This window comes from Cicer arietinum, chromosome 1, assembly GCF_000331145.2.
Source record: "Cicer arietinum cultivar CDC Frontier isolate Library 1 chromosome 1, Cicar.CDCFrontier_v2.0, whole genome shotgun sequence".
NCBI lineage: Eukaryota > Viridiplantae > Streptophyta > Magnoliopsida > Fabales > Fabaceae > Cicer > Cicer arietinum.
Genome location: NC_021160.2, coordinates 1,653,720 through 1,673,367, shown reverse-complemented (window position 1 = coordinate 1,673,367; position 19,648 = coordinate 1,653,720). Strand labels below are relative to the sequence as shown.

Below are 19,648 nucleotides of genomic sequence, written 5' to 3'. Positions count from 1 at the left end.
TTAATTTTTATAATTTATTGAACTTCTTTAATACTAATTAGTAAAATCCATGTTGCAAAGTATGTGTTAGTGAATATTTTTTATAGCCCTCATTTGTATCTATATACAATCCATCCATTCAAACTCTCTCTTTTCTATTTTTAATATATGTTAAAAAAATATGTTAAAATTACATTGTAGGTCCTTCAAGTTTTATTAAATTTTCAACTAGACCTTATATTATGTACTTCTAAAATAAATTTAATTACTGTGCACAAACAAAATAAAAAAGTTATTTTAAAAAATATTTGCTTAAATATCTATATTGTGAGATATATTTAAATATGTGTAAGAAATATTTTACACCATCACAAATTCCCACAAAAATTTAATATTTGTGTAAAACTTGTATGTAGAACTTCTTGGTTCTTACCCTCCTGTTTCAACCAACCAAAAACTTAGAAATATTTATTAGACAATCAAATAAAAAATTGTATAAAAAAATTGCCAACAAGCATCCAGTGTGTTTTATAGAACATAATCATAAACTTAATTAACATTTGGCCTACCAGATATTGCAACAATTAAAGCTGTTAATCCAACCGGTGAGAATGTTGTACAACTTTAATAAATATTTTACCTAAACATCACAAGTAAATAAATAAAAAATATTTGAAAGAATAAAAAATTCAACCGCTGATTTGATATAAGACAGTTCAAATTTGTAACAGGAAATCCAATTTCATGCTACCGGTGCTTACCCTTAGACTTTAGTGGAACTTTTGAATTTCATTTTTTATTGCTTGTAGATTACCACAAAGCATGGAAGCAGAGCTTTAGGATTCAACAAATATAGTTCCTCAATATCTGAATGATTACTAATCTTTTCTGCCAAGGAATCAAATCCTGAATCAACTTTTTCTTCAAAAGGACAATGAACTCTCCCAGCTATTACTCTACACACTATAACTGATTTTCTTGTAAATGGTCTCTCATCACATAGTCTAATAGAATCAAAAGCTTTTCCACTTGTAGAAGTTGTGTAAACACCTAATGCACCTTGAAATTCCTTGTTAGTAGAGAAACCATGCCTTAGAATTTGACATACACCACAATAGTCTAAAGTGCATAGGCTATAAGAGCTATTTGTGCCAAGAGAACATGCAATGCTAGTGCCATGAAACCTTAAAAGCTCATTTCCATCAACCATGCAACGTGGATGATTCTTATGATGTAGCTTGTTGGATTTAATCTTTATCATTTCTCTATATTCCTCAAAGCATGTAAAGCTTTTTGACATGTTGTGGACTTTTAAGATACAATCAATCTGACTCAATTCAGAACTAACAGAGCTTGTTCCACTTCCACATATTGTTTCAACAATTTGCCTAGATGAATCTTCTTGAAGTTCAGCCACTGCAAAATAGTATGTTTTAATAAACTATAAGTTCCTACTAAAAAGTATTTTTTATTAAATATTTCCACTATATTAAGAAAAATATAACAATGATCATTAAATCGAGACTGAAATGTGTGGATTGCGGACTTCAAGCAATCCAAAAACCAACAAATACATATAGAAAGTGTTTTTTCTTCAAAGTAGCTTTATTAGTTTTCACATAATATGGACAGCAATTAGCTGCCATATTACAATTTTGAAATATAACAAATTAAATCATTACTGGTTCACATGCTAATTAATGCTATTATCATATTTTTGGCCAGTAACCTAAGTTGGTAGAATATTTTAAAAGCATTGGCTATGAACTTATGACATGAAAATCAGAAGCAGAATCTAAAAATTCATTGTGATGTGAAAAATTAAGACAAAAATTCATACACTAAATGCTACTAAAGATGGAGAAAAATGTTTAATCAGAACTCTATAAGTCAAAACATGTTAAATAAAACAACCAAAGCAGAAATTAAGGACAAAGAACAAGATTCAAATTCAGAAGCATCTTAAAATCAAACATGTCAATTACTCAATTCAACTAGGAAACTATTTGTCATTATTTACCTGAATGCTCAGTGATATGGTGTGTTTCAACAGCAACAAGGTTTTTCAGTTTCTCACCACATTTGTAACATATCAATATTGAAGGACCAACAGAATCCACCTGAACCAACAACCTTGTTTTATATGACACATTTGCTTCACTATAATCAAAAGGATTGGTTATCCTTGAAGATGTAGAAGCCCTTTTTGTTGTTCTATAAGAACCTTCAAAATCCTTACTACCACTATTGCTTTGACGAGAAACACAACATGGACAAATTTGACTTATTGAACCGTCATGAACAGTTTCATAGTTTATAAGATCACTAATTTCAATGTTATGTTTTGGTTTGAAACTTGATGAATTTTTTAAGTACCTCTTGCTTCCTTGGATGACACCTTGGATTTTTGAATGATCAAGTAAACTTGACTTTGTTCTTTGATTACCTTTTTTGCTCCTACATGTCTTTGGATCATGAACTTGTTTTGGGTTTGGTTTGCATTGAAGCTTTCTCTTGAGAGAAAGACAAATTTCAAGCATTTTGTCTCTTTTCCTTGTGCTCTTGAAACCTTCAAAAGGTTTTCAAAAAATTAAATATATAGAATATTTTTTTCATGTATCATTCAAAATTCCAAATGCAAAAGCAAGTATACAATCAAGGAATCTATTATTATTTTTTAATTTTTTTTGGGTGCAAATTATTGTTTTTTAATTTACATAGTTCCTTCATATGCAAGTTATTTTACAAAGAAATTCCATGTGTAACATGTTGCACATAATACATAGAGTTCATTTGACTTGCTATAAATTTAATTATTTGAAGCTCAAAAATAACTTAAGAATCTCAATAGTCAACATACAGTTATTGCTTCAAGCAATCTCTTCAATAATTTTTATAATTTAAGATTAGGAATTAGCTTCTGTATCTTTGAACAATTAACCCCATGAGGAAACCGCGAGACCAATTTTTTTTTAAAAAAAAATATTATTCGTTGTCATTAAAATTGAATTAATCAACTTGAAAAATGTAGGGGGTGACAACATTATATATAATAGAATAATCAAATAAACAATTTCATACGACTCTTTCACAATTCAGAAATTTATTAACAAAATTATCCCAAAAGTCGGTAGTCTATAATATAAAAGAGGTTCAAGCAAACAATTTGAATTCTTTAAGCCATTTCCTTCTTTAGTTAATTATTTGTATAATAATGATTAGGACTAATCCCCTTCATGTGGTTGTAAAAAAATATTATTCTTTGTACCAAAAATAATAAATTTATATCGCAATCACAGCTCTAGGTGATGTCCGCGTTCTACTATGTCTCTAGTTTAAACAGTATTGAATGTTTCTAGCTCTGAAATTATTATAAGATTAATAATAATATACTCCCAGCATTCCTAAACTTTGATAATTTAACCATCAACATATTTTTGAAAATGGTAGAGTGGCCGGTCCAAAGAATAATAAAATATATTCTGGTGATTGTTGATTGTATGAGAAACTGTTTTAAAATTCAATTAAAATGTATTTTTCAAAATTTATTTTAAAAACTTAAAACCACATTTCACAATAATAATTTAATATCACACTAGAAAAGCCATAGTAGAAAAAATTGTAGTGAGTATGAAAAAGGTAAAAAGACAATTCCTATCAAGGGATCCACGTGGTAGGGGAATACATTTATGGTAAGCCCAATAAGTCTTATCAACACCTTCAGTAATATTGGAGTTCTTAAACTTTGCCACTAAAACAAATAAAAACTCTTTAGTAGACTCAAAATGCATGTAGTAATATACAAAAATTTATAAATTGTTACATATAAGTAGTAATGAAATTGATTTATTCGAGTATAATTTTATTAGTCTCTTTTTTAATTCTATTTACATTGACTTTGTACTACTTTAATTTTGTCTGAAGAATTAAAAATTATTTTAATAATAATAATAATAATATATTTAATAAATATTTTATAATTATTATCAAAAATTTAAAATAATCATTATTTTACAAAAATAAAATAAAATAATATGAAGCCAAACAATAAGGAATTCGAATTACACCAAAATAATTCAGTATTTCTTATTTGGCATGTCAATTCATGTCAATACATTGTCGTCTGCCAACACTCAACACAACTGTCACAAATTTTCGTCGTGATTCTAAATCTCATCTTCACAAATAAATTAATGAATTAAAAGCATAATCAAATTAATAAGTAAAAATTATTAAAAGTTAACTAAAATTTATTTTTATAAATAAATAGATCTTTTAAAGTTAACATCTTCTAATTCTGGAGTTACGTAATACAAATTATATATTTTAATAGCTCTAAAAATTATTTTTATAAATAAATAGATCTAAAAATCAATTTTTTTAAAATTTAAATAATTAGATGTGTTGTTAAGACACAAGTTAAACTATTTGTTTGTTTTGAAACTCAATTAAAAAATTAAAAAAAAAAATGATAAAATATTCTTAAGAGGATTAAATTAGATGTGACATCTTTTTACTCCTTGAGTTTTGAGACACGAGTTGTACAATTCGATTGTCTTAAAATTCATATTTTTAAATAATTATTCAAATCAAACGAGTTTTTTTATGTTTGTCAAAATTAACTTTTTTAAATAACAAAATACAATTTATTTAAAAGCAATCAACACATTCACATTTTCTACTAAGAACTACGTAACTTTGATTTCTCCGTCGCACCAGGAGCTACTAGGAGCAAGATCACATTCTTGTCAAGCACGTTAATTTTTTTTTTTTTTTAATCCTACTTTAATTTAAAAATCGCGTTAAAAAAATACAAGCAATTGATATTCAAATTTAATAATAAGTAAAAATAAATATATTTAAGTTGATATAATTTTGCACAATTAATTATAGATAACCTTATTTTAACGGGTGTCGTAGGGTGCTAATACCTTTCCTACGCATAATCGACTCCGAACTCAAAATCTGTTTTCAAAGACCATTTTTATATTTTTTTTTCTCATTTTTAAGGGTTTCTCAATATTTTCTCTATTTTGAAATAAATTTTGGTGGCGACTCCATTACATTCAAAGAAATCTCGAAATTTTAGACCGCTGGTCGGAATAGTTGGGACAAAAATCTTCTAACTTTACGGTAGAAAAATCACCTACCGTTTTTCTATGTTTTTCATCTATTTCCTCTATCTTTTCCAGCACATTCATCTATTTATGTCTAAAATTACCAACAGAAGAGAAGAAGAGAAGACAAGAAGAAAAAACCATTTTGAAATGGGTTAGTTGATTTCTAAAAAGTTAATATGTTATTTCCATGCCACGATTCAATAGTGTACATAGACAATGTATACAAATATGTTGTGTGAGTCATTGTCCAAGGGAGGGGCGCAACAAACTAATGCTCCAAGATCAAATGTCAAAATCTAAAGTCATGTGTCCTTTTATAATTAACATAACTTCTCCTATATGTGATTTTTTTTATATATCTAACCTTTAACATATTTTTAATAACTACTTACACTTCATCCTCAACACACACTTATGGATGAAATTGGAAGAGAGAAAGAAAAAATACAAAAAATGTATGATCATATAGTAACCGACAACACTTAAGTCAAAATATAATTTCTAATGTAAATAGATGTTGGTTAGAAATACTTTGGATGGCCATAGTTGAAAATCACATACATGAACTTTGGTCCCTTTGCTAATGAATAAAATGATACTCTTCTTTTCGTGTCCCCCATGAAAAGAATCTAGGAAAGGGAAACACAAGAGAAGAAGAATAAAGTAAAATGTAGAAACAAATTAAAGCAGCTTTCACCCCAAGATCACAGATATATACTATTTGATCTCACATTTGACATATGAATATGATACACGCCAAACGTGGCCATAACTTTATTCTTATTCCTTAATTAATTTAGAAATGGTAGTGGTAGCTTCTGAATTCACTATTAAATAGTCAAGAACCATCAACATAATTAGTATACCTCTTTGTATCAAACATCATGGCCAAAAACTATGGCTTCATTATTTGCATACTTGTCATGGTGATGGATATTGTTGCAGGCATACTAGGAATTGAAGCAGAAAAAGCTCAAAACAAGGTACTCTGTCTCTAATTAGACATACCCTTTGGCTTCATTGTTAAGATCATCACCTTAATTAATAATAAGTTTTGTTGTTTTTTATTAATGTTTTGGGATATGATGAAAATGAATTAACAGGAGAAGCTTATGAAGATGTGGATATTTGAGTGTAGGTATCCTAGCTATCAAGCTTTTAAATTAGGACTAGCAGCTGTTATTCTGTTGTCTCTTGCTCACACAATTGCTAGCTTGCTTGGAGGCTGCATTTGTGTTTGGTCTAAAGATCAATACAGATCAGCTACAGCCAATAAACAATTATCAGTGGCTTTTCTCATTTTCTCTTGGTAAGATGTGGCAACCTTAGTTTCCTCACCCTTCATGTTCCATTAATAAGGTTGTGTTTGGAATAGCTTATGTTGACTTAGAATTAATTCTGCAAATGTTTAAAAAACTTATAAAAACACACACACACACACATTTTCAAAATATACTGAAAATTTGAGGTAGATGTGCAACATGCTAAATATTGTGTTTTTGTACAGGATTGTGTTAGCAATTGCATTCTCCATGCTGATAATAGGCACATTAGCCAATTCAAGATCAAGAAAATCTTGTGGGATGTTTAACCACAGGTTTCTATTCATAGGTGGCATTTTGTGTTTCATACATGGATTGTTTACTGTTCCCTATTATGTTTCTGCCACAGCCACTAAAAGGGAAGAAAAGAGGCAAGATAGTCTTGCCACCGCCGTAAGACGCACTTAATCATTACAATCATTTCATCTCCAAAACCAAACTGTTATAACTTATAGGTTACAGATATAGGATTTCACCAAAAACGTTGCTAATTGTTACATATGAAATGTACATTTTTTCGCCCATTTTTTCACTGATTGATTGAAGAGTTATATTTTCTGTTATTGGTAACAGTGTAATAGTTATCCACTCCTTACAATAATGTAAAATAGTTTTATGTTATCATTTAATAATAATTTATTATTTTGTCATGTAAATTTATTTTATAAAACTATTTTACACACCAATTGTATGGTTGCTGCCAAAAATATCGTGGCACGGATAACAAGGTTTCTGATATCAATCATATTTGGGTGTTTGTACTGTCTTTGAGAGCCACATGCTAAGATTAAGTTTCATCCATTTCCTTCCACTTTGAGGCCTTCAATGTGCATTTTTTTATGTTTGTATTCACGTTTGGAAGAATTAAAAGTGTGATTAAGAAGAATTAAAATTGATTTCAGTATTTTTGATAACTTTTTATTAAAATTAATTTTCCCGTAATTAATTTTAACTTTAAATTAAAATTTATAATTTTTATTTCTAAACATAATTTTATATTTAAACTTCTTATTCATTAACTTTTATATTACAATATACAAATATAAACAAATTATTATACATAAAAATTAATATTACAAAATCAATTCATTTAAAATTACTATTAGTCGTATCAAACATACACCATATTATAAATATAAGATAGATAATAATAATAATGACTAAAAGAAAAGAAAATGATAAAATGTAGTTGTTTGTGTGTGGTATCAACTCAATCCTTCTTACATTTTATTTTCTATAAAAGCAAACAAAAGGCTAAAGAGACACTCCCCAATAATTAATTCCTCCTCTGCCTTCAGGTAAGCATAACCTTTTTCGCTTAATTTGCATAATAATTCAATCTAGCTTGGTTTTTCAACCTGAATTCCAATCATTTATTTTTTGTGTGTTTCTTTTTATTATATTGAGAGCAATTTTGAACTTTGAAAGTGACCAAAGTCACCTTTAATTCACTAAAGTTAGAGGATGGTTAATTAATGTGTTTGCAGGAGTATAAAGTGTAAAATGGCTTCTCTACCAACTGCAGAGATATGTGACACAAACGCAACACACATATCAAGTGGTGATTTAAGGATACTTGATCCAGTTTTTCAGATGTATGGTCAGTCAAGAACATTCTCAGGACCAATTGTTACTGTAAAAGTGTTTGAAGACAATGTATTGGTTAGGGAACTTCTTGAAACAAAAGGAGAAGGAAGAGTTTTGGTTGTTGATGGAGGAGGAAGCATGAGATGTGCTCTTGTTGGAGGGAATTTGGTGCAATTGGCACAAAATATGGGGTGGTCAGGGATTGTGGTGAATGGTTGTGTTAGAGATGTGGATGAGATTAATTTGTGTCAAGTTGGTGTTAGGGCTTTGGCTTCTTATCCACTTAGGTCCAATAAAAAAGGTACTGGTGAAAAGCATGTTACTGTCTATGTTGGAGGGACTTTTATTCGTCATGGAGAATGGCTCTATGCAGATAATGATGGTATCATTGTTTCTAAGTTTGAGTTGTCTATCTGAAATACTAGACTCTACCAGAGCTCAAATGTGCTTTCACCCATTGCTGTAATGTCTTTCTATTCTCTAGTAAGTAGCTAAGTTGTTTACGAAATTGTAGGGCACTCTATAGTTCTTACATTATTTGTCTCTCTGTTTTTTTACTTAATTTTGAATTTATCTTTGTTAATAATAAACAATAAATGATGAATGAATAAATAAATAAATATTTCATAATTTGTTGTGATTAGGGATGTCAATTTGCATTCATAAGTAGAGATCTTTGTAATAACTATCACATTTGAGACCCCTTAAAAGGATAATTTTTCTCTACGAGAACAGTGTGGGATGGAAAGAGATTATACCCCTTGCTCCAAAGGAACCTTGTACCCAAGTAATTTACTTTTATATAATATATATTAAATTTTATTTCATAAGTGATATTTCTATTGTTACGACAATAATGTCTTAATATTATATTTTGTTTTATAGTTGAATTTCAATTATTTTTTAAGCTTAATTTAATTAAAAATAATAAGATTTTGATTTATTTTTTCTATGTTGATGGTTCCTTGCAAGAACGATGAAAAAGTTTTCTCTTCGTAAAAGACTAAAGTGAGATTGGTTTTGAAGTGTCCGAAGTATAAGCCACATTTCCTAGCACAAATGAATCCCTAACCAAATCAAACAAAACTTGCTCACCAATTTCCAGTGGTTAATTTCCAAAGCTCTATGTGGGGTGTGATTACAGTTAGTTGCTTCTTCAAATTTAATTTAATATAATGCCTTTGTTTGATTGTTTGGTGGGAATCAAATATCAATCCACATGAAAATTACTAATAGTAGAACCAATGTAGAATAGATTAATTTTTTTTTAAAGTCAAAGAAGGTGGAAGTATCACTAAAACCAACCATTCCAACTAGATTGGCACCACTAGCTCTAACAATCCTCTTGCACCACCAAATATTATTAATAGAAATAAAACAAAATAAAAATAATTAATAGAAATAAAACAAAATAAAAATACAATGGATTCTCTTAATCTAAACTTTCCTCAATCCAAGCAAAGATGTGAGAAATATCAAGCCACATGAATACCATTTTAAAAGTAAGCAAAATAGAAACCACAGACACCAAAGGTATAATAACAACATACAATGAAAACCGATAAGAATTAGATGCAAAATTGTTCCATACAAAGAAACGCATAGTAACACAATGAAAACCTATAGGAATTAGATGCAAAATTGTTCAATGCAAAAGCAAGGAACCAACAAACACAAATATCCCGAATACAACCCCCATACCATATGCATAAATAAACAAAACCAACATCACATATCCTGCTTTACATTTGTAACTAAGCCAAAGATAATATGCTCCTACGACTTGCAGTAGTGGCAAACTTAATATAAAACGCTATCATGCGTCATTGGGTCATTGGGGCGGCACTTGTTTATCAAAGTAGGTACAGAGTGTCCTTAAATTCCAAAGAATGTTAACAACTTATATGAACAGCAGTTTGCTTAGGCAGCTCATCCTTAATGAAATAGAAACATTAAAATTTTAGATGGAGTGATTTGAATTATTTACAACTCAAACTGGTCGGACCGGAAACCAGCGCTGGAAACCAGACCCATGGCCAATTCGAAACCTCTATTCGATCAGTTATGTCTCAATCTTCCATCATTGACTTGCAATTAATGTGACACCCGTTTGCAATAGAAAGTTTTAATTTACAAATAATCATGGACAGGATTGAACAAAGCTCCTGGAAATGCACTGCAGCAACCTTGCCACTTTGTGTTAACCTTGGCACTATAATTTAGATAAATTTTAATTCATGTCATCCAACCAGCGAGTGAGTACACATCAAATGAGTCGATGACCAGTCCAGATTTTAAAACAATTGATTCAACTACTCATTTGCTTAGATATAAACCCAGTCTAATGTTTCAAAATAGCTTACTCGGTAAAGGGGTTTATGAAGGAAGAGAAAAGACCTGTTGCCAATAATGGATACAAGCACCAACTGTATAATCAATAAATGAACTCAACATAGCAAAAGTTCAGCTGCCACACTAAAAACATTCACTCATTGATCAAAGCACTCTCCCAAAGAGGGTATTTTCCTCAGCCACCAAATATAAGATAAAATGAATAATAAGACTGTAAAAATTGGGATTCGATGACTAAGGAGACAAACAAACAAATCTGTTACCAGTTTCAAACTAGTACTGGTGTATCAAACAATATATGAGGATGGGAAACAAACATTGTACTTAACACACATTCACATATATGACAACAGAAGCACCATGCAACCCCACAGAGCTGGATCCTTAAAACAAGTAGATTCATTGAAGCATAATGATCATCATAAAGTTCACAAGAAACACAAGCAACAAAAGTTCAACAACCAAGTGTGTTTTTACAAAATCAATTTCATAGATGCTCAATCCGTTTAAGCCAGTAGTACATAAGGTCTCTCCAACCAGATATTCAAACATACTAAAATCATCAAAACAATCAAATGGCTAATAATTTCATGTAGTAGTCAATAATCAAACAACACACAGTAGTTAAATAAAATGCTAGATAACGTGTTGCTGCAAAATCACTACAAAAATAACTAGATGATAGATCCAAAACATGTTCCAGATTAGCCACAAAACTATGCCTAAGAAAGATAATCCTAATTGCTTGATTTCTTCTGTACCTTCACCAAAGCACTAGTCTGATCCCTAATCAGCTGTGCCCGCTCCAAAAATAGCTCCATCTCCACAATTTGCAGCTCCTTCCACTTATCCTCTAAATCGACCCTCTTAGAATTCTCAATCAACTCCAATCCCTTTTTCGCCACATTCTCATTCAAACCAGACAAACCAACACCACTGTCAAAACGAAACATTTCAGTCAAAGGCAAACTTGAATTTTCAACCACTTTTTCAGGTTCCTTCTTAGTTGCTAATTCTTTCTTAGCAGGACCTTCATTACCGTTTTTAGCACTAGCTTCCTTGTTGGGACTCTTGAGGTTTTTTCCGTTTTCTTCGGCTTTGTTGGGTTTATTGCCCCGTACCTTTTTGTAAAGTTCAAAAGCTTTTTTGTCATGGGGTTTGGTAAAAGAGTCACTGGTCTCGAACTTCTTCTTCAACCTACGAACCTTCTGCTTCACTTGTTCGCTTGTTGCGTCCACATGAAGCGATTTCTTCACAAAAGTATGAAATGCAACGTGGTCTTTCAGTGGATCCTTCTTCGTTTTGGAAATGAAATCAGCTAGGTTTTTTAGAATTATGAGCTCGTCTTCTTCGCTGAACAGTCTCTGAAACAACTTCTTAGAGTCTTCACCGGTGGTCGGTTCCGCCTCCATTTCATCGTCTGAATCACCGCCAGTAGTGACGGCGGATGTTTTCTTCTTGGAACGTTTGGAGTCATTTCCGTTCTCAGCAGCACGCTTGGTTCCAGATCTGGCAGGCACGGGGGTAGATTGGGCTTGGGCCAGTGGTTGGGCCTTCATGGGCTTGGAGGCGAGTGGTTTGACTTTAGGATTGGGAGGTGGAGTGGGTTCCGGGTCGGATTCGGATCCGGTTTCGTATTCGGAAGAAGAAGAGGGTTTAGTTTTGAGGCTGGGAGTAGAAGGTGGAGGGTTTTTGGAAGCAGGCTGTGAAGGTGGTTGAGGTTGATCTTCTTCATCTTCATCTTCGGATGAACCTTCTTCTTCATCGTCTTCTTCTTCGGATGAAGCTGATTTTTCTACTTCGTCTTCTGGTTGGTGGGACGAAGGTTGCTGGTCATCATCCTCTTCGGATGAAGAGGAGGAGGAGGAGGCGGTGGGTGGTTCGTCGATCGGGGAAGGGCGTTGCTTCTTCGGGGCCATCGAGAATTGGTGTTAGGGTTTGAGAGTGATAGTGATTTAATGAATGAGGTTATAAACCATTCCTATTCTCTATGTATATATAATAAAAAAATAAAATGAGGTATATTAGTTCATCACAATATAGCACTTTATACGTAGAGTATTAGTGAATGAGGTTATAAACCGTCCCTATTCTCTCTATAATATATATAATAAAAAACTAAAATGAGATATATTAGTTCATTACAGTATACTACTTTATACGTAGAGCTTGAGTGTCCTCGTTCCTATTATTTTTGGACATAAATAATATGATTCAAATGCGAACAATAGAAGCAATGCATCAATCCATACATAATTAATTGGAATGAAAGCAAACTTAGTTAGAGAATGGGCAACAACATTCTGAGCTATTCTCACATGAGAAATTAAAAACGATCAACAGATTCTTATTATCATGTGAAATCTCATATCATGAGCAAATTGAATTGTTAACTGAATTCTAAGAGCTTCGACAATATTAAAATTAGGAAATGCGTCAAAAATTCCAAGTAGCAGTTGTTATGACATGATCGAGTCTCTAACATAGCTCCAACACTCGATTTGATTTAGATGCATCAATTAACATGTGGCAACTGTTCTATCTCACTATCATTTTATTGAGTGATAAACATTTGTTACCATAAAAATATATTTTTGTGGGGATGTCAATTGATCTATATATGTCAAAAAAAGGTAATTGTTATAATTAAATTGTCCCAAAAATAAAATAAAATAATCGTATATAAGTTGTATTATATTATTTTAATACAATCAATTAATTTCACACATTATACCATATATGAATAGTTTTTAAATCAAATATTATTATTTTTATATACGTCATCATGGCGAATTATAATGGTTCTCACGGTAAAACAATTTTATATTAATAATACATTTAATTCATTCGTAATAAAAAATATAAAGGCACAAAAAAAAATACATGTTACTTGATATTTTAAAAATATATATTATTTAATGTTATTTAGTTAGTTTCTCGTATGTTATTTTTTCTTGAAATAATCGTACTCCCGTAAGACACTAAATGTAATCACCTCTTTTAAAAGGATTTGGACCCTTATTCATTACGTTGTGGGGCTCTAACTCGAATTTACCATGTTATTTAATTTATTGTTCTTTATTTTATCTTTATTTTTTTGTGTGCCCCTAAATATTGAGTCTAAATCTTGTGATCACATAAGATTTTTCAAAAGACAAACGCGTAGATAAGAGTATCATTTATTTATATTTAATTTTTGCTTAAATATATTTTTAGTGTTCGCAAATGTGTCATTTTGAATAATAGGTAATTGTTATTTTGATCTATAAATATGTAAGATAATGTTACTATAGTACTTGTTATTTCAAGTGAATATATTCACTTGAAAAATGTCCTTTAATTTGTCATTTGTTAGTAATTTCGTGGACCAAATACACTAATAAAAGACACATTCAACAAATAAATTGATTGATGAACGACACATTTGAAGATCAAACCGACTAAAGAAACATATTCAATGATGCTTTATAATTTTGATATATTCAATAACTATAATGATATTGCATGATAGATTAACGATAATTTTTGTTTTTGTTTTCTTATTCCCTATAAATATATTACTATTTGTTTTTTATTTGCAAGGCCTCAAATAATTGGAATGAGTCTTAAAATAGGTTGAGTCAGCTATAAAGATGATCAATTCAGTTATAGACAAAGGAATCAATTCTATTATTGATGTGAGAAATACGAGAGTGTCAATTATGGACTGAATGATTATAAAACCAACTAAGAAATAAGGAAAATGTGCAAATGGTTTGATGTAATATACCTCTCTTTCTAGGCGGATCCCTGTTGAGTACTTTTTGCATGAGAAATTTCTATCTCTTATTCTCTTTCTAATTATAATTGTGAATTATCAGTCCTTCTAATACGTACACTCAATGAATTCAATTTTTGGACTTGAATAACGCAATGATTTTTGGCATCATTCTATTTTAACTGATTACAACTTGGTGATTTCATTGCAATTATGACTGACAAAACTCGTATGAAAACCATTTAAACACAACTTGCACATTTTACTGAAATGATCTTCGTTCAGATGAGCTACTAACTGCAACACCCTACTGAAACTTTCACTACGCACAACACTTCTATTTTGGAAACTGTTGTGTCCCTTGCTCCACATGGAAGCCTTGTTGGACTCCTTGGCTCACAGTATTGTCTCCCATGGTTCAAACCATCATTGCAAGCAACCGTTCCACATATATAGGCAACGTTCACCTCGAATTTCCTCGTTTCGATGATATTGATTCTTTGGTTTGGATCTTTAAGGTGGACCATGACAATCGTGCACATGAATCATACAAATGTTCTAGATAGTTTAGCGAGCTTCTCCATTTTGTTCTTGGCATGAATTGCCTCGTGCAATTGAATTAGAAGTCAAACCCTCAAACTTTAACTCACCCATAATGGTTTTTTACAATTTGGCCCTAACTGAATTTAAATACTTAGGTGAATAACATTATGTTTCATAAATTTTATTAAAAATAATTAGGACTCCGAAATTAGCAAAATAGATTAAGATTAATTCTTTAGCTAATGAATTTTACATGAATAAGTCAATTTAACAAAATAGATTAAGACTAATTCCTTGACTTACATTCTTTTTATTTTATTTTTTTATTTTTATAATAATGAACCCTAGTTTCTTAAGTGATCATTTGTTAATCAAAGCGCGACCTTTCTTAAGTGATGAATTGTTAATCAAAACATGAATAACTGATAATTTCTTATGAACACACATCATTATCTTCATATTCTTCTAGCAAACATATAACATGAACAAAGACTAGTTCCAATTTTCACTGCCTATTTTCCAATAACAAAGTGATATTATTTTCGATTAAAAAATGACCAATTATTGAAAAACGTTAAACAATAGGAATCAATAAATTAGACATATATAACTCCAATGCATAAATAGAATAAGAACTAAGTATTAAATAGATCAAATGAGGTTCATCTATATCCTAATCAAAAGATGTTTAGCTCATGTTCAAAAACATAACAACAATGAAAGATGTAGAATTACACATAAAAAAGATTGTTTGATTCTCCATTTTTTGTCCCTGCTGTGACATCTTCAATTATTTTTGCTCTCACAATATTGAATGTGTAGACTTTCAATGCCAAAAGTTGTAACCCTTCTCTCTATCTCAAAAGTATCTCAAACATCTACAAAAAAATGTCATTCTCACTTGGGCAACAGGCCGTCTGGGCGGTAGCCACGAAAATGATATCCTTTGCCCGAACAAATGAAATTGAAGCAACAACAATTCTCGAGCACGAGCATCGTCTAGCAACCAAGTAGGCGATTAAAACAAAAACGAGAGGTTGGAACACATACCATCTCCCTTAGACGATACATTTGCTTCACCTAGGCCGACCTCTACAATTTTCACATCTTTTGAGATATTTTCACTACCAAGTTATATTTATGCGACTCCATAACTAATGTTGTATTGTTCCAATCCATATAATCACTTACATTAACTGAAAAAAAAAAAGGAGATAGACAACACTTCAAAAATTGCCTAGTTAGAGACAAATATTCAACTCAAGATATTATATTGAAATTACTACAAATGTTGACACTATTACAATATTTAATTAATCCGGTACATATGCATTATTAAACTAGTGTGGGTCAGTGATTTTCAATGTCAAATAAGACCGTTGAGTTCAAAAGATTAATAATTTGAAAAACAAGACAAGGGCCCAACATCCAAACCGGTTTATTGGTCCAATAATAAAAGTTCGAACAGAACCGAGTGAGTAGAGAGAGGGAAGGAGCGCATTAGTTTTGAAAATACGCCATCTCAAATTTCAAATTTCATTTCACCAACGTTCTTCTTCTCAACACTTCTCAACACTTCACAACACAACACAACAACAACACACTACACTCTCCAAACCCTAACATCGTTCCCAAATCAACCAAACCCGATTCCGAACCCGATTCCGAAGACATTCTACTCTACGAAGCCCGACATGGCTTCCCGGAACCAGAACCGGCCACCGCGAAGTCCCTCCAACGTAATCCCTCCCTCTCTTTTTCATGCTTTTGTATTTTTTAAATTTTACTCAACTAGGTTTCAATTCCACAAAAGTAGTTTTCATTTTGCTTAAATAGTTGAATTCGTGTAAATTTGTTTTAATTTTAGATGCAGAAAAAAGGAGGAGGTGTTGAAGAAGTTCCTTCAGACAAACGTAGAAGGATTGGATTTGAAAAAACGGATCGACAAGGTCGAGCTAGGGCTCCATTTGGTGCAGTCAACAACAAAACAGAAGCCAATGATGTTGGTAGTGCAGAAGGATCTGAATGTAGCACCATTGATTTCACCAAAGAGGAAGTAGAGGCTTTGTTGAATGAGAGAATGAAAAAGGGAACTCCCTATGATAATAAGGTTTGGCTCGTTCTTAATTTTTTTAATTTATGATTTTGTTGTTAGCAAAGTTTATGAGGTTGATTTTTTTGGTTATTGTTTGGCAGAAAAAAATGGAGCAGATGGGGGATCTTATCAAGCGACTTAAAAACTGTGTTAGATGGTTTAAGAGAGTTGAAGAAGGATACATTCAAGAAAAAGAAAAGCTTCAGACTGATCTAGAATCTGCTGAGAAGAAATGTATTGATACTGGTGAGCCTTTTTCTACTTCTCTTTTCACTTTGCTAAGCATTTTTTAGATGCATGTCATGTTTACTTTACTACTTTTGGATTGATTTGTTTATTTATGTTTTGCGAGCATCAAGCATTTTAGTATTGGGCTCTTCTAGTTTTGTAGCTATCTTTTAGGTATTGTTATGTGACATCTGGAAGTATCAGTCAGGAATATAGAAGAAGTAGATTAGGTATGGATAGGAAAGTCTTAAGTTTATCAAGTGATATTATTGATTTTATATTTCGGATAAGCCTTCAATATGACCAAATGAAAGGATTTCTTGTTCACATTTATTGTTTTACTAGACACTCTGTAAGAAATTGTTCTTTTCTTTTTATTGGAAATACTAAATAATTTTATGATCTTGCATTATGCCATCATTTAAACTCCATGGTTATTGTTACTCTTTGGTTTTTAGCTTGAAACATTTATTCAATAGTTTAATATTATCTTCATTTGTGTATCCTCAGAGAATGAGATGAAAATTAAGATAGAAGAATTGAATGAGGCTATATCGGATTTGAGGGTGACGATTTCCTCTTTAGAAGAGAGGATTGCGAAGGAAGAATCAGATAAATTGGTATGGTTGTTTGCCACAATGTTATGATTAGATATTCCAGATGATGCTTTCTTCCCTTATGACCTCATTTCGTGTGTTTTTGGCTACTAGGAAGCAATTGAAAGTTATAGAAAAGAAAAAGAAGCCAGAAATGCAGCTGAGCAGATGAAAGCTTCTCTCTCAACTGAACTTGAGAAAGTTTGCAATGAGAAATCAGCTGCTGAGCGGAAGGTAATGCTATGTTATTACAGTTTTTGTACAAATATCGAAGTCCACAAGTCACACAGGATAATTAATTGTTCATGCTTATTGGTTTTTGATACCAACTTATTGGTTTTTGATACCAACAGTTTGCCTCAATTATTTTTCCCAACTTCTTTTGAAATTGTTGATTTTTGCAGGCCATTTCGAATGAGGACCTGTACAAGCGATCGCAAGAGTATAATATCAGTTTGCAGCAGTACAATAGTCGCCTTCAGTCAAATCTTGACACAGTTAATGAGACTCATAAACGACTTGAAGTAGAGAAATCAAGTATTGTTGAGAACCTTAGCAATGTAAGGGGCCACAATAAGGCATTGCAAGAGCAGTTGGCATCTCTTAAAGTAAGTTATTTAATGTTGGTTAAGGCCACTGAGTCTTATCATTTATGATGTGTCTTGTCAATAGATGGTTTTAGTTTTTAAATTTTCCTGGTGATACTGAACGTGTTTTAAACTAGGCGAAGTTCCCATGAAATGATTCCTTGGAAATGAAATTGAAAATGAGTAGATTGGATAATACTATGGACTTGATTGATGAGAAGTGAAATGAAAATTTTATGGACTTGAAAACCTTGTGCATTTTGCCTATGTTAAGTTAAATTTGTATTGTCGCTTGACGCATCCTAACCATATTTCTTGTGTTGTTGGATCCCTTGCTTTTTTTGTTCTCAGGCTTCACAAGATGAGGCTACAAAGGCAAAAGAAATGTTAGCCAATGAACTCAAATGCCTCCGAGATGAGTTAAAACAAATTAGAGACGACCGTGATCGCCAACTGGGACAAGTACAAGCTTTAACCGGAGAAGTAACAAAATACAAAGAATTTACAGGAAAATCAAGTGAACAATTGGATACATTGACGACTAAAACAAATGCTCTCGAGGTTTGTTGAATTTCTTTCTGGTTTGTTGAATTTATTTCTCCACCATGTCCATTTTAGTGATTAATTATTATGCACTCCTGTGTTCATTATATTTTTGACATTACTTGTAGGAGATATGTACTTCCCAAAGGCAGCAAATAGATATGTTGCAGCAACAATTGAATGCTGAAAAGCAGAAGTTAAAGGTAGAAAGCTGTACTGATGCCCCGGCATGTGTGTGTGTGTTTCTTTTACCTATAATAATTAATTTCATTTGGAAAATTTACTTCACATCACTAAAATTAGGGGGGATTTCAATCGCCTTGTTGCTTGAAAAATAAAATATGATTTTGGAGAGATATTTTTTCCATTTTTCCTATTGGAACCTTATAACCAATTGTAGTAGGTCCTTTGCATTTTCAAATCTGTGCCTGTCTCTCTTGAATGATATCATATCCAGCTATTAAAAAATAAGATAACTCCAAATCATTTTAACAGGGGAAAACGATTAATTTTAATGGTATTAGATGATTAGTTGATTTTTGCTTGTAGTAGTTACCACGAATGTGATTACTGCAACCAAAACTAACTTATTTATTTTCTTCTTTTTAGATGGCCGATATGTCTGTTTCAGAAACAAGAACAGTGTTTGAAGATCAGAAAAAAATTATAGATCAACTACGAGAGAGGCTGGCAGAAAAAGAATTCCAAGTAATTGAAGGAGAGACATTACGTAAAAAACTGCACAACACTATTCTGGTAAATGGTTTTTGCTGAAAATTTAATATTATTATTCCTCTCATCAATTGTTTGGTATTAGTAGTTCAATAGTAGATAATCATTTCTGTAAATAGGAGTTAAAAGGAAATATCCGTGTGTTCTGCCGTGTCCGACCTTTGCTACCCGATGATGGTCCTGCAGCAGACATGGTAGTTGATCTAT

General features: G+C 31.5%; 5 protein-coding genes across 5 annotated transcripts in view; 3 read left to right on the top strand and 2 right to left on the bottom strand.

The window, feature by feature from the left end:
• Nucleotides 1-505: 505 nt before the first annotated feature.
• On the bottom strand, nt 506-2,627 carry LOC101513827 (uncharacterized). Its single transcript, XM_004485610.4, has 2 exons — nt 2,000-2,627; nt 506-1,395 (listed from the first exon to the last, which is right to left on the bottom strand). The coding sequence occupies exons 1-2, from the start codon at nt 2,517-2,519 to the stop codon at nt 776-778; spliced, it is 1,140 nt and encodes a 379-aa protein (XP_004485667.1). The 5' UTR covers nt 2,520-2,627; the 3' UTR covers nt 506-775.
• Nucleotides 2,628-5,834: 3,207 nt separating this feature from the next.
• LOC101513518 (protein DESIGUAL 2-like) lies at nt 5,835-7,071 on the top strand. The gene is made up of 3 exons (XM_004485609.4): nt 5,835-6,082; nt 6,203-6,408; nt 6,607-7,071. Exons 1-3 carry the CDS (start codon nt 5,984-5,986, stop codon nt 6,827-6,829), a joined length of 528 nt encoding a protein of 175 aa, XP_004485666.1. The 5' UTR covers nt 5,835-5,983; the 3' UTR covers nt 6,830-7,071.
• A 490-nt stretch (nt 7,072-7,561) lies between these two features.
• LOC101513195 (putative 4-hydroxy-4-methyl-2-oxoglutarate aldolase 3) lies at nt 7,562-8,638 on the top strand. Its single transcript, XM_004485608.4, has 2 exons — nt 7,562-7,719; nt 7,909-8,638. The coding sequence occupies exon 2, from the start codon at nt 7,925-7,927 to the stop codon at nt 8,423-8,425; it is 501 nt and encodes a 166-aa protein (XP_004485665.1). The 5' UTR covers nt 7,562-7,719; nt 7,909-7,924; the 3' UTR covers nt 8,426-8,638.
• Nucleotides 8,639-10,919: 2,281 nt separating this feature from the next.
• On the bottom strand, nt 10,920-12,378 carry LOC101512869 (GLABROUS1 enhancer-binding protein-like). Its single transcript, XM_004485607.4, has one exon. It carries the CDS (start codon nt 12,277-12,279, stop codon nt 11,098-11,100), a length of 1,182 nt encoding a protein of 393 aa, XP_004485664.1. The 5' UTR covers nt 12,280-12,378; the 3' UTR covers nt 10,920-11,097.
• A 3,735-nt stretch (nt 12,379-16,113) lies between these two features.
• LOC101512562 (kinesin-like protein KIN-14C) overlaps nt 16,114-19,648 on the top strand; it is a 7,014-nt gene continuing 3,479 nt past the window's right edge. The window contains exons 1-10 of the mRNA XM_073364877.1: nt 16,114-16,399; nt 16,528-16,770; nt 16,857-17,001; nt 17,494-17,603; nt 17,694-17,813; nt 17,984-18,187; nt 18,518-18,727; nt 18,838-18,912; nt 19,319-19,465; nt 19,561-19,640. Coding sequence (XP_073220978.1) covers nt 16,355-16,399; nt 16,528-16,770; nt 16,857-17,001; nt 17,494-17,603; nt 17,694-17,813; nt 17,984-18,187; nt 18,518-18,727; nt 18,838-18,912; nt 19,319-19,465; nt 19,561-19,640 — 1,379 coding nt within the window. The 5' untranslated portion in view covers nt 16,114-16,354. The remainder of the gene's footprint in view (nt 16,400-16,527; nt 16,771-16,856; nt 17,002-17,493; nt 17,604-17,693; nt 17,814-17,983; nt 18,188-18,517; nt 18,728-18,837; nt 18,913-19,318; nt 19,466-19,560; nt 19,641-19,648) is intronic.

Bases quoted from the DNA above. Each gene is read 5' to 3' on its own strand.
- LOC101513518 (XM_004485609.4), top strand. From the start codon at position 5,984: ATGGCCAAAAACTATGGCTTCATTATTTGCATACTTGTCATGGTGATG. The intron at 6,083-6,202 runs GTACTCTGTCTC...ATGAATTAACAG, and splicing joins CAGAAAAAGCTCAAAACAAG to GAGAAGCTTATGAAGATGTG. The intron at 6,409-6,606 runs GTAAGATGTGGC...GTTTTTGTACAG, and splicing joins GCTTTTCTCATTTTCTCTTG to GATTGTGTTAGCAATTGCAT.
- LOC101513195 (XM_004485608.4), top strand. From the start codon at position 7,925: ATGGCTTCTCTACCAACTGCAGAGATATGTGACACAAACGCAACACAC.
- LOC101512869 (XM_004485607.4), bottom strand. From the start codon at position 12,279: ATGGCCCCGAAGAAGCAACGCCCTTCCCCGATCGACGAACCACCCACC.
- LOC101513827 (XM_004485610.4), bottom strand. From the start codon at position 2,519: ATGCTTGAAATTTGTCTTTCTCTCAAGAGAAAGCTTCAATGCAAACCA. The intron at 1,396-1,999 runs GTAAATAATGAC...ACTATTTTGCAG, and splicing joins CCATATCACTGAGCATTCAG to TGGCTGAACTTCAAGAAGAT.